Source organism: Dendrobates tinctorius, unplaced genomic scaffold (genome assembly GCF_039654945.1).
Source record: "Dendrobates tinctorius isolate UK_male_01 unplaced genomic scaffold, ASM3965494v1 ptg000016l, whole genome shotgun sequence".
Lineage (NCBI taxonomy): Eukaryota > Metazoa > Chordata > Amphibia > Anura > Dendrobatidae > Dendrobates > Dendrobates tinctorius.
The window spans coordinates 21,219,646-21,234,146 of record NW_027361684.1 but is presented as its reverse complement, the minus strand read 5'-3'; the positions used below and the strand labels follow the sequence as shown (position 1 = coordinate 21,234,146).

Sequence of the window (14,501 nt, the reverse complement as noted above, 5' to 3'; positions counted from 1 at the left end):
TTCCAGTGATGTGTCACTTACTTGATAGCTAACTTAATGGTTTCCAATTGTCCTGAAATTCCAGGACAGTCAGTAAAAATAGGGCACTTTTTTGCCCTGTCCACAAAAAAAGGCATTTGTGATTTTTTAAACTTATATACAAATTTTTATGACTGTAATTATCGCCATTTTACTGTTTACAGTGAATGCTGCTGATGTCTCATATCAGAATTGTGCGCTGGAGATGTGGATCACTGATAATCATAATAATTTTTTGTGGTTCTCCAATATGTCGATAGAAAAATGTCTGTCTGTGATTTTTTGATAAACTGTCCAGAAAAATATAAAATGTCAAATTGTCAACACGGGCTTGCTGTAGTTTTGATAACACCACAGTTAACCATTGAAATTTCAGAGGTTTCAGATGCTACATTTTCTAATTGAAAAATGAAAAACTGTGTATGGCTTTTTTGTAGTTTTTTTTGTTTGTTTTTTAATGATAAGAAAGCCATAATGTTTTTGAATTTATTGGTTGGAAAGAATCAATGATTACAATGGTTTCCATCAGACACAAAAGATGACCTAAGTGTTATGTTCTTTGAAGATAAGATCAGAGGCCTACATGAATGCAATACAGCCTTTTATTCTCAGGGTATATAAAAAAAGATTTTCAATTACAAACTGTACGGGTGCTTGTGTGTGCTTTTAAGATTATAACTATCTCTCTCAGGTTTTCCCATGAAGCCATCATTCTATTTCTGTACTCGAGTGGATATTATTGTTGCAGCTTTCTCTGTGCCATGAAATATCCGGTAGATATGAAATCAGATTATTTATTACACTGATAGGGAGGATGTAAGACTGGAGAAGACTAGCAGTTAAGAGAGGGAAAATTCGGGTTACTAGTATTTCTTTCAAACCAAGAAATGAAGAATATTCCAGATAACAATTAGTAGGTTATAACCGTAGTGGGCCAGTACTTTTTGTGCATCAATGAACATGAAATTCAAAAGTAAATATTTAAATATATTGTGGTAGATCGGCATACTCGGCTGCTTAACGAGGTAGTCACAGGAATCCTTTCCATTTAAATTTTCAACTGGTTTATTAAGACAAGCTTCATAAGCCATTGCAAAACAAAATAAATATATTCCGTCTTTTTGACATAAAGAAACAAAATAGCACTCACTATAGCCTTATAATTGTGGGCATCCGCCCGCCTAGGAATTAGGTTTCATCTCTGTTTACCAAGAGCCCAGCTCTGGAGCTCAACTCTTCCCCAGAGTACACAGAACAGTGAATGAGCCCAAAGACTCTACATTTAGCTTCTGGATGACACCCTGGGGTGGAGATATGGTGAGCAGCCTTCCACCCACTCTTCACTAGAAAACCCAGGCCTTAACATTGCCAATTAACACCCCTCAGAACCTAGTGTGCTGGAGCATTTTCCCAGGTTCATTTCACTGAAGCGAACATCCTCAGTGATTCATATCTCCCCTCCAGTATTATACCAGCAACCTTGTCAAAGTGTTTACAGGATTTTTATTGGACAAAGTTAGTAATGATATGAGATTATTAGCCCATACCAAAGTATATATCTGTAGAAACATGTAAGAGGTTGGAAGCAGACTCATTATCTTCTAAACAAATTTTGTACCATAATGTTCAGGCAGACTGATCCCACCAAGAAAATATACAGTGGCATGCAAACATTTGCGCACCCCTGGTCAAAATTACTGTTATTGTGAACAATTAGACAAGTTCAAAATGAAATGATCTCTAAAAGGCTTAAAATTAAATATGACACATTTCCTTTGTATTTTAGGCAAAAAAAATATTGTAATTTTATTTCATTTTAAAGGGAATCTGGTACCATATTTAACGTATCTAAACTATTAATATGGGCATACCAGTTATAGAATGCAGAGGAAAGTCCTACCTTTGTGCCTCATATCAGCTGTGTTATTGCTGAGAAATCATCTTTTGTCACTTTATATAAGTGACCTCTTCCAGGCTCCTGGGCGGATGCTGCCTATTAGGTGACTCTGCCTCCAGAGCTTATTTTACATGAAGGGGAGTTAGCAGTGTGAGACAAGTAACTAACACAGAACAGGAGAAATTAAATTGGGCTAGTTTGAAAAACATTTTTTTTGCTTTTCTCTCAGCTCTGCTGTATTGCAACAATATTGTTACCCTGCCTGCCTGCCTGTGAGATGGAAGCTGAAGCTGAGAGGAACCTGCAGATGTGTCAGGTATAAATACACACAGCTCTGCAATTAGATCAGGAGAGCAGAGAGCAGTCACACTGGTAACCATTACACATCTCCCCTTTATATTTAAAAGAAGCTCTGGGGGAAGAGTTATCTTCCAGGCACCATCCTCCCCAGAGTCTGGAAGAGGTAATTTATATAAAGTGTTAAAAGATGATTTCTCAGCAACAAGGCATCTGATATGAGACACACAGGAAGGAATGTTTTCAGCAGTCTATAACCTGTATTCTATGCCCATATTAGTAGTTTAGATAGATCAAATGTGGTGACAGATTCCCTTTAATTATTACAAAATGGAAAATGGTTGAATGCAAACGTTTGGGCTCCCTTGGAGATCTGTGTGCTCAGATTACTTTGAGAGAAAAAACAAAAAGACCATAGATAGTGTCTGATATTGGTATCAAACCAAGAAAACACAAAACCTCTAAAATATAGCTTTTATCAATAAATTCTAAAAAAGCACCCATCTCTTTAGACACATCCTAAAGGGATCAGCACAGGGTAAGATAGCAGATGCACACGTCTGCTCATATTTTAAATTGGTCAATATTCACAATAGAGAGACCTAGGGAAAAGAGCCTGATTCTCAATTCCCCTATCTGCCAGCGTAGGTTGGCACCGTAAGGGAAATCGCTGTGGCTCCCCCGCTCCTTGTCAGCTCCTCCTAACTGACCCTGATAGAGATCCCTTTAAAAAAGAGCCACCACTAACACCCGTTTAAAGTGTTTAAGTGTTATACCAATATTTCCTGACACCTGACGCTATATGTAGCTGTGCGAGTGCTCGTTCTTAATAAAGATGGATACATATGTGCTCACTTAATACTGTATATTACCTAAATAAATCTCTCTTTGTTAGGCTAAAGGTACTGTCACACTTAGCGATGCACCAGCGATCCCGACCAGTGATATGACGCTGTCAGGATCGCTGGTGCATTGCTAAGTGGTCGCTAGTGAGCTGCCACACAGGCAGATCTCACCAGCGACATCGCTGGGGTCGGTGATCGCTACTTACCTGTCACACTAGGCGATTCTAACGTCCTCCCGCCCGCGTCCACGCGTCACTCGTTACCACAGCAGGAAGCCCAGCAGGAAGCTGACGACGAGAAACAGTCCAGCCTGTTCTCGCGCGATCAGCGATAAGCAGCGGGGGAGCGGGTCGTAGGTAAGTATCAGACACAGCGATATCGCTAGCAATATCGCTATAACATCACAAGTTATAGCGATATTGCTAGAGATATCGCTAAGAATAAGATCAGCAGATTCTTAGACAAACCATATCTTTTCAGCTGATGCAGGAAGAACATCCTCTGTTGTGCTTTTCTTATAACAGCATCCACATTTTTCCCCCATTTAAGATCATGAGAGATGATAACACCAAGGAATTTGGTCTCTGTGACGCTAAGAACCACTTCGTCATGGATGTAGATTGGAAGTATCTCATGTTGATCTTTCCTAAAATCCACAACCATCTCAGCAGTTTTTTTAGTGTTTAGTACAAGATTATTGGCTTTACACCAGTCACATATTCTTTTCACCTCACTCCGATACAAGTCTTCAGCATTTCCCCTGATGAGACCAATCAGTGTCATATCATCGGCAAATTTCAAGATTTTTACTGAGTCTGCTGGAGAGATGCAATCATTCGTATGGAGAGAAAACAGTAACGGGGACAAAACACACCCCTGAGGTGCCCCGATGTTTGTGACCAAGGTGTCCGAAGTGAATGGTCCAACTTTTACACTCTGTATCCTGGCTGTCAGGAAGTTATAAATCCACAAGCATAAGTTGAGAGGGACTCCAAGAGCTACCATTTTCTTATGAAGTAAATTCGGATCAATGGCATTGAATGCTGAGCTAAAGTCCATGAAAAGAATCCAGACATATGAGTGCAGTTCATCTGTATGATCCAAAATGTACTTCAGTGCCAGATTGACAGTGTCGTTTGCCGAATGATTCTCCTTATAGGCAAACTGAAGCGGGTCCCATAGCTTCTGTGTGAATTTTATCAGGTGGGACATCATAATTCTTTCGAAGACTTTCATAGCTACAGATGTGAGTGCTACTGGTCTATAGTCGTTCAACTCAGAGGATCCCACTTTCTTGGGGACAGGGATAATTGTGGAACTTTTCCAACACTGAGGTACAATGCACTCTTTCAGTGACACATTGTATATATTTGTCAGTACAGGGGCAAGCTGGGTAGCACATACTTTCAGACACATTGGAGATACACCATCAGGGCCAGGTGCCTTTTTGACCTTAAGTCCCTTCAGGATGCGTATCACCTCTGCCACGGAGATCACTACTTGGGTGTTGCACAATGAAGGATCTTTATATGAACAGACTGAGGAGCTTAGAGATGAATAGCCACTGTGTGTAGAGCTTGCCTCAAATCTGCAGTAGAATTCATTTAACTCTGTTGCCAGACTTCTGCTGGGGTTCACTATAGTGGGGTGGCTTTTATAATTGGTGACCTCTCTTAATCCTCTCCATGCAGATCTAGTATCTTTTGATGAGAACCTTTCGTCCAGAATCTTTGCATACTTGTGTTTGGCTAACTTGATCTCTTTAGATAGCGAGTTCCTAAGTTTCTTGAATTCAGTAATATCGCCTGCTTTATAAGCCTCCTCTTTTCTCTTACGGATCAACCTGACTTTATTTGTAAACCACGGCTTGTTGTTTCCCCGAAGGTGGACAGATTTGGATGGAATAAACGTGTCTTCACAAAAACGGATATATGAGGACACTGCATCAACCCATTCATCCAGACCCGAGCATGTTTCCTGGAATACCTCCCAGTCCGTGCATTCAAAGCATGCTTGTAGTTGCAATTTTGCCTCCTCAGACCATGTCTTCTTTGTATAAACTGTAGGTTTGGATGTTTTCAACCTTTGCCTGTAGGCTGGAATTAAATGAATTAGACAATGATCTGAAAAGCCCACTGCTGCACTCCTCACTGCCCTGTAGGCCCCTTTTATGACTGTATAGCAGTGATCAAGCGTATTGTTCTCTCTGGTGAAGCAGTTTATATGTTGAGTAAATTTGGGGAGATCCAGGTTGAGTTTTCCTTTGTTAAAGTCCCCCATTACGATCACAAATGCTTCTGGAGATCCTTTCTCCCATTCTGATATTTTGCAAGCTAATTCACCAATAGCAGCTTTAATAGATGCTTGAGGGGGAATATATACTGCAACCAGAACCATCAGAACATATGTAGTGAGCCATATCACAGTTAAGGCATATGTGAAATTGTCATACACCCCCTCACACAGCCTATATCAATATACACTCACTGGCCACTTTATTAGGTACACCTGTCCAACTGTGTGTTAAGACTTAATTTCTAATCAGCCAATCACATGGCGGCAACTCAGTGCATTTAGGCATGTAGACATGGTCAAGACAATCTCCTGCAGTTCAAACCGAGCATCAGTATGGGGAAGAAAGGTGATTTGAGTGCCTTTGAACGTGGCATGATTGTTGGTGCCAGAAGGGCTGGTCTGAGAATTTCAGAAACTGCTGATCTACTGGGATTTTCACGCACAACCATCTCTAGGGTTTACAGAGAATGGTCCGAAAAAGAAAAAAAATCCAGTGAGCGGCAGTTCTGTGGCCGGAAATGCCATGTTGATGCCAGAGGTCAGAGGAGAATGGGCAGACTGGTTCGAGCTGATAGAAAGGCAACAGTGACTCAAATTGCCACCCGTTACAACCAAGGTAGGCAGAAGAGCATCTCTGAACGCACAGTGCGTCGAACTTTGAGGCAGATGGGCTACAGCAGCAGAAGACCACACTGGGTACCACTCCTCTCAGCTAAGAACAGGAAACTGAGGCTACAATTTGCACAAGCTCATCGAAATTGGACAGTAGAAGATTGGAAAAACGTTGCCTGGTCTGATGAGTCTCGATTTCTGCTGCGACATTCGGATGGTAGGGTCAGAATTTGGCGTAAACAACATGAAAGCATGGATCCATCCTGCCTTGTATCAACGGTTCAGGCTGGTGGTGGTGGTGTCATGGTGTGGGGAATTTTTTCTGGGCACTCTTTGGGCCCCTTGGTACCAATTGAGCATCGTTGCAACGCCACAGCCTACCTGAGTATTGTTGCTGACCATGTCCATCCCTTTATGACCACAATGTACCCAACATCTGATGGCTACTTTCAGCAGGATAATGCGCCACGTCATAAAGCTCGAATCATCTCAGATTGGTTTCTTGAACATGACAATGAGTTTACTGTACTCAAATGGCCTCCTCAGTCACCAGATCTCAATCCAATAGAGCATCTTTGGGATGTGGTGGAACGGGAGATTCGCATCAGGGATGTGCAGCCGACAAATCTGCGCCAACTGTGTGATGCCATCATGTCAATATGGTCCAAAATCTCTGAGGAATGCTTCCAGCACCTTGTTGAATCTCTGCCACGAAGAATTGAGGCAGTTCTGAAGGCAAAAGGGGGTCCAACCCCTTACTAGCATGGTGTACCTAATAAAGTGGCCAGTGAGTGTATATAGTATAGTAAAGACAGGCTTAATAGAGAAAAAATTAATTAAAAACATATATTGAATATAGGAATTTTCCTCATATGTGATATTCATGTCACTTAAATTATTTAAACCCCATGCGCTTCTCCCCTCCTCAATGCCGTGAGGGGTTCATCAGGAGAAGCAAAAGTGAGAGGCTCAAATACAGCTCCTGCCAGATGGAACGCATATGTCCGGTAGACTGATGTTCATGATCTAGATCCCTAGATCTCTCTATTGGGAATATTGACCAATTTGAAATAAGAGCAGACATGTTTATCTGCTATCTTACCCTGTTTTGATTCTTTTAGGATGTGTCTATAGAGATGGGTGCTTTTTAGAATCAGATAACTCTAACCAAGATTTCAGACCTTATTTATCCTGTTGTTAATACCCCGTTACCCATAACGATGTCCCAGTGATCCCACCAACGATCCGACATGGATGGGATGGCTGGGATATCGTTAGGCGGATCGCTGGTGAGCTATCACATAGACAGCCCCTCCAGCGATCAGGACCAGCGAGCAAGCTGGTATCTAAGGTAAACAGCGGGTATCCAAGAGCCGCGCGGCTCTTAGAAACCCGCTGTTTACCTTAGATACCAGTGTGCAGCGTCGCTGATCGTTCATCTCCCACTGCCACATGCAGCGATGCGTGCTGGCCAGCGGGAGACCAGCGATCAAAAAATGGTCCGGGACGATCCTGCACGATCAGCGATCAGCAGGGGGGCCGGTCGCTGATGTGTGTCACACACAGCGATGTCGCTGTCGAGATCGCTGTTACGTCACAAAATCAGCGATCTCGCTAGCGATCTCACTGTGTGTGACGGGGCCTTTAGAGTTATGGCTTGTTTACTATCATTGTTAGGAAAGGCCAGGTGATGCAAATTTCCCAGCTTTATAAAAACACAGCCTCTTCTAACCTTGTGCCAAAAAACAACAGCAGCTGCCTAGCACTCTGAAAATAAAAAAGTTGATTGCCCACAAAGCAGGAGAAGGCTATAAGAAGATAGCAAAATGTTTTCAAGTTGCCCTTTCCTCAGTTCAAAATGTAATTAAAGAATGGCAGTTAACAGAAACAGTGAAGGTCAAGATAAGGTCTAGAAGGCCAAGCGAAATATCAGTGAGGGATGCTCGTAGAATTGCTAGAGAGGCAAATCAGAACCTCTGCCTAACTGCAAAAGACCTTTGTAAAAATATAACAGACTCTAGAGTTGAGGTATATTCAGAGTCTATTCAGTGACACCTGCACAAATATGGCCTTCATGGAAGAGTCATTGGAAGAAAACCTTTCCTGCATCCTCACCATAATTCAGCATCAGAAGTATGCAAAAGAACATCTAAACAAGCCTGATGCATTCTGGAAACAAGTCCTGTGGACCTAGGAGGTTAAAATAGAACTCTTTGGCACAACGATCAAAGGTATGTGTGGATAAAAAAGGCACATCATTTCAGGAAAAGAACATTTGGCCAAAGCATGGGGGGTGGATCAATCATGCTTTGGCCACCACCAGCTAAAGGCACTGGGAACATTTCACGGGTAGAGGGAAGAATGGATTCAATTAAATTTCAAATTTCTCTCTGAAGAGACAATTTGCATATTTCTGGTTTGCTGTCTGGTTCACTTGAAACAGACATGACAACTATCTATTCCATCAACCATCACTCCACCATACTGCTGTACAAACAGCTCTATCCTCACCTACTGCATCCTCACCCATCCCCTGTAGACTGTGAGCCCTCACGGGCAGGGTCCTCTCTTCCTGTACCAGTCGTGACTTGTGTCATTTAAGATAACTGTACTTGTTTTTATTATATACTACCTGAAGAGCCCGGCGCTGCCCGGGCATAGTAACTAACTACGGTTAGTTATAACAAATTATAATGATTATATATATATATATATATATATAAAGCTGAGTGTAGAGCCCCGCCCATTCCTCATAGCCACATTCACTATAATATCCCATATTATCCCGTCAGCCAGAGCCACTGGACTACTACCCCTAATATCCCACATCATCCCATCAGCCAGAGCCACCGGACAACTACCACTAATATCCCACATCATCCCGTCAGCCAGAGCCACCGGACTACTCCCCCTAATATCCCATATCATCCATCAGCCAGAGCCACCGGACAACTACCACTAATATCCCAAATCATCCCGTCAGCCTGGAGTCAGAACTAGAGCGCTGAGTGGAGCGGTCCTAACTTCCATACTGGGGATCACTTTACGAGAGGTCCCAGCAAAGAGCAAACAGATTAACGGCATACTAGGGCACACAAATCACCACATTAACAGATGGAGCTATTTATCTGAAGTATTGTGGTATATATTTCAGTAAAAAAACGGAGGTGCTTGCATGAAAAAACATGAATATTTCAATGTGAAGCGAAAAAAGGAGAAATATGCAGCACTCACCGATATAGCTGAAAATCGGTGCGTCTTTATTTCACATAAATTCCATCAATAGATATGTGGACATGCAGGACGTTAGAGGAATGCTAGGGGAGGGAGGTGCCGGACAACGGCCGTTTTGCGATTACTCGCTTCTACGGGTCCCTTTAAGAGAGGCCTGGCATCAGAACAAGAGCACTGAGTGGATTTGCCCTGACTTTCATACCAATGATCCCTTTAATAGAAGCCTGGGGTGAAAATCAGAGCGCAGAGGGATTTACCCTAACTTCCATACTGGAGATCCCTTTAAGAGAGGCCAGGGGTCAGTACCAAAGCGCTGGATGGGTTTGCTCTGACTTCCATACCAATGATCCCTTTAAGAAGGAAGATGTGCCTATGGGATGGAGGATGTGTGATGGGTATATGGGCACGGGAGGGGGGATTAATTTCTGTCATGTGCTCTCTGCTCCTTTCAGGGGGGCAGACAGTGGCTGGGAGCTTATGTTCCCAGGGTTGCTACATTTCTCCCACCATGTCAGTGTCTGCTGAGGTGTTGTCAAGTGGGAAAACTGTTGGTCATAGCAACCAATCACAGCTCAGCTTCTTTTTAACAGCTCTGGTGAAATGAAAGATGCTTTGTGATTGGTTGATGATACACACACACATTCATTTTTATATATAGAGATACCCCTTTTCACATGTAAAGCGTCATGAAATAAATGGTGCTATAATAATAATAATCTAGTCATTTTTTAAATTGGAATCTCCCTTGAGATTTGGATTTCTGCTGGACACGATGTGGTGATCATGTATATTCTGTTTTTTTGCTAATTTATACAAATTTCCCAAGTTGCAGATATTACAGACGCAATTACCATATATTCTAAAGTAGAGTTGAGCAAAACGGGTCGGTCAGATTCAAAAGTCACCGACTTTCACCAAAGTCGGGTTTCGCAGAGCGAAACCCAACCATAGCGTGAGGTCGGCCATGCGGTCGATGACCTGAGCGCCAAAGTCGGATTTCACAGAATGCTTGCACGTGACTTTTGTTTCAGCCAATGAGCAAGGATGTACACTGTGGGCAACGAGATGACATGTGCAGCATCCGGGGAGAGAGAGAGAGGGAGAGAGAGAGTTTTCGCACACTTTAAAAAAGCAGTCCGGCATGTAGGTGTGTTTACTGTCCTCCACTCCCTGCCGACTTTGCTTCCCCATTGACTTGCATTGGGTTTCGTGTTTCTGTCGGACCTTCGACTTTTCACGATAGTCGGTCGATTTCATTCGACTCGACTTTTTCATGAAACCCGACTCGATCCTAAAAAAGGCAAAGTCACTCATCTCTATTCTAAAGTTTACCTGGTTGAAAAAAATTAGGATCCACCACAACCACACGTGTCATTAGTGATGTACCTGTGTGCTGCTGCCGCTTCCCCTCCGGCTGCTGTTCTGACTTTCACCAGGTGTCTTGGCACTGTAACACAGAGCATCAAAACCAAGTATACCTCCAACGCAGTCTCCGATCAGACAGACCTAGAAGAAAACAAGAAAAATATATTGTTTTTTAGTAAGGATTGGAGTATGTGAAAAAAAAATTATAATCAGATAAGGTTAGCTGCAGTTCATTTAGGAATTTAGGCAGATGTGGAAAAAATACTGCAGAGTAAAAAAATGCTTTAAAAAATAGAAGTATTTTTAGTTTATTTTTATTAATTAAAAATGCAAAGGGAATGAATAAAAGAGAAATTTACAGTAACAGTGAATGAAATAATTATTTGATATCTTGCTGATTTTGTAAGTTTGCCCACTGACAAAGACATGAACAGTCTATAATTTAAAGGGTAGGTTAATTTTAACATTGAGATATAGAATATCAAAAATAAAATCCAGAAAATCAGATTGGTATTTGTTATAATCTACTGTATGTGATTATTGTTATGCTGTAATGTCTATTGTCTGTACAAATCCCCTCTGAAATGTAAAGTGCTGCGGAATATGTCGGCGCTATAAAAATAAAATTTATTATTATTATTATTGTATAAATTATATAAATTTATTTGCATTTTGCAGTGAGAAATAAGTATTTGATCCCTCTGGCAAACAAAACATAATACTTGGTGGCAAAACCCTTGTTGGCAAGCACAGCAGTCAGACTTTATTGTAGTTGATGAGGTTTGCGCACATGTCAGGAGGAATTTTGGTCCACTCCTCTATGCAGATCATTTGTAAATTATTAAGATTTTGAGGCTGTCGCTTGGCAACTCAGAACTTCATCTCCCTCCAAAAGTTTTCTATGGAATTGAAGTCTGGAGACGGGCTAGGCCACTCGATGACCATAATGAGCTTCTTTTTGAGCCACTCCTTTGTTGCCTTGGCTGTATGTTTTGTAGAATAACTGTATAGCAACAATGAAATTCATGGAGTTATATCAAAGTACAAAGAATGTAAACATGATTCTTTAAAAATATAGAGCAAGAAAGTCCATGACATTTAATGGTTAAGAGAATTAAAGTGAAAAGAAAAATAATATAAAAAAGTGAAAAAATTAAGAGTGTGGAATAAGAAATGTAAGGGGACCTGTCATATAACCTTATAAAACAAAGTTGTGGATAAGCAAATGTGATTTATGGCTATCAGATTTTGGTCACTTTGCTATGGATATCTGTAAGAATACTGGTTAGCTTTTCATTGATTAAAAATTCATCCCATCTGAATATCACTTTCCAAAATTGTACAAAGAGTTGCTTCTATAATTTAACAATCACTTTATTAGCAGCTAAAAACATTTAGAAATGAAGTTTGAATTCAGAGGTTGTAACTCTGGTTATATTAAAATGTAAAAGGGCTTCCCAGGAATATTCAGGGAGGTCAAGATAGAAAGAAGAGACAATTAAACCATACACTGTAGACTAGGTCATTCTAAGCCATGACTACCAAGTATATATCATGTTTCCTTGTAGGCCACATCCTCGGAAACAATAGGGGGAATAACCTGGAAAGGCCTTAGCGATTTGGGTGGTATTATATACAAACTCATAAGGACTTTATACACTGAATCTATAATTACAGTGTTGATTGAACAACGTAAAATATGGGATCAGGCTTATTCTCATTCTGTGGCCTCTCTAGTTACCCCCAGGACAGTCTTTCATTTAATTACATGGTCATGCGAAGTATGAGAGTTGTTATTAATGAGAGAGGAGTAGAGGAGGCAGATCAAGTCCTTAGCGAGACGGGGGATTATTTAAACATATTGACTCAAAATTGGTTAATTTATAGATTGGGTAATAATGGGTGAGAAGACTCCCAATCTGGTGCTACAGTTAGAAGTATCTAGGAACTGAAGTGATCATACAGCTCTGGCAAAAATTAAGTGACCACTGCAAAATTTTCAGTTTGTCTGATTTTTCTCTTTATAGGTATATTTTTTAGTAAAATGTAAATTGCTCTTTTATTCTATAAACTACTGACAACATGTCTTCCAATTTCCAAGCACTAAATTTTATATTTATTTTCAGAAAATGAGAAATGGTCAAAATAACAAAAAAATGTAGTGCTTGCTGACTCAAATAATGCTAAGAAAACAAGTTCATAATCATTTAGCAACAATACTAATGGTTACCTCAGGAAGAGTTCAGAAATCAATATTTTGTGGAATAACCATGATTTTTAATCACAGCTTTCATGCGTCTTGGCATGCTTTCCACCAGTCTTTCACACTGCTTTTTGGGTGACCTTATGCCACTCCTGGTTCAAAAATTTAAGCAGTTCTTCTTTGTTTGATGGCTTGTGACTATCCATCTTTCTCTTGATTACATTCCAGAGGTTTTCAATGGGGTTGAAGTCTGGAGATTAGGCTGGCCATGAGAGGGTGATGTGGTGGTCCTTCATACGCACATTGATTGACCTAGCTGTGTGGCATGGCGCATTGTATTGCTGGAAAAAACAGTCCTCAGAGTTGTGAAACACTGTCGGAGCAGAAGGAATCAACTGTTTTTCCAGGATAACCTAGTATGTGGCTTGATTCATACATCCTTTGCAAAGATTAACCTGCCCAATTCCAGCCTTGCTGAAGCATCCCCAGATCATCACCGATCCTCCACTAAGTTTCACAGTGGGTGCAAGACACTGTACCTTGTATGCTTCTCCAGGTCTCCGTCTAACCATTAGATGACCAGGTGTTGGGCAAAGCTGAAAATTAGACTCATCAGAGTCCTCTATGGTCCAATCCTTATGGTCTTTGACAAACTTTAGTCTGGCTATCCTTTGCTTCTCATTGATAAAAGGCTTTTTTCAAGCTTTACATGACTTGAGCCCTGCCATTAGGAACCTGTTATGAATTGTTCTTGCCGTGAACTTCACCCCAGCTGCCTTTTGCCATTCCTTTTGTAGGTCACTTAATGTCATGCTGCGGATGCTGAGTGATATTCGAATAAGATGACGGTCATCCCGGTCAGTGGAGAGTCATTTTCGCCCTCTGCAGGTGTGTAGCCTTGTTGTCCCCAATGTCTGCTGCTTAACCTTGTTGTATTGGACTACCATCTTAGAAATTTTAAGGATGGAAGCAACACGACACTCACTGTATCCCTCTGCCAGTAAAGCCAGAATTGAGCCCTTCTTTTCCTCACTCAAGACTTTTCTTTTCAACTCTTTTGGCATGGTTAAAAGTTAGTTATTTTTTTATTCCTATTACTTTTGGTATATATTACTAGCACTTGTTTTGCCATCCAGATTGTCCTATTGCAAGAGGATTGTGAACACCACAGCAGTGTTTTTCATACTCTCCTTTGTTAAATAATATTTGCTTCAGATGATCACCAAATCAGTAGCACATTAAGTAGAATGAGGTGTGCTCTGGTTGGAATTCAATTGACACTGGAATGGAATGGCTGTCAGACATGTAGAGAAGCTAAAACTGTACAGTGGTCTCTTAATTTTTGCCAGAAATCAACCCTTGGAAAGATAAGACATAATAAACTTTAGTGAAACTTTGAAAACTCCACCAGTGGAAACTTTAGGCATTTGAAGATCCCGAAACAAAGTCTGGATTGAACCAGAAGCTAGATAAAGGAAAATGACAAGAGATCAATCTGCTAGAATATTTTGCATGGTTCCAATTGTTAAGGAGTGTGGCATAAGTAGACTAAGGGGGCAGGAAACTGGAGGGTTCCACATAAGAGTAAGGGACCGGTAAGACTCTGAACAGATATTAAAGTTTTGGGAGAAGAGTCCTCTTGCCATCCGCAATCCATCCCACCCACAATAGTAGGATACTCTAACATTTGGTTAAGATGGAAGTAAGTTCTTTTTAATTTAGGGTGAATAGTTGC

The 14,501-nt window shown here is 41.0% G+C and overlaps 1 protein-coding gene across 1 annotated transcript in view; it reads right to left on the bottom strand.

The window, feature by feature from the left end:
- Nucleotides 1-14,501, bottom strand: part of PITPNM3 (PITPNM family member 3) — a 793,680-nt gene that overhangs the window by 107,163 nt on the left and 672,016 nt on the right. Inside the window, exon 7 of the mRNA XM_073565568.1 lies at nucleotides 10,585-10,704. Within this exon, the coding sequence (XP_073421669.1) occupies nucleotides 10,585-10,704 (120 nt within the window). The remainder of the gene's footprint in view (nucleotides 1-10,584; nucleotides 10,705-14,501) is intronic.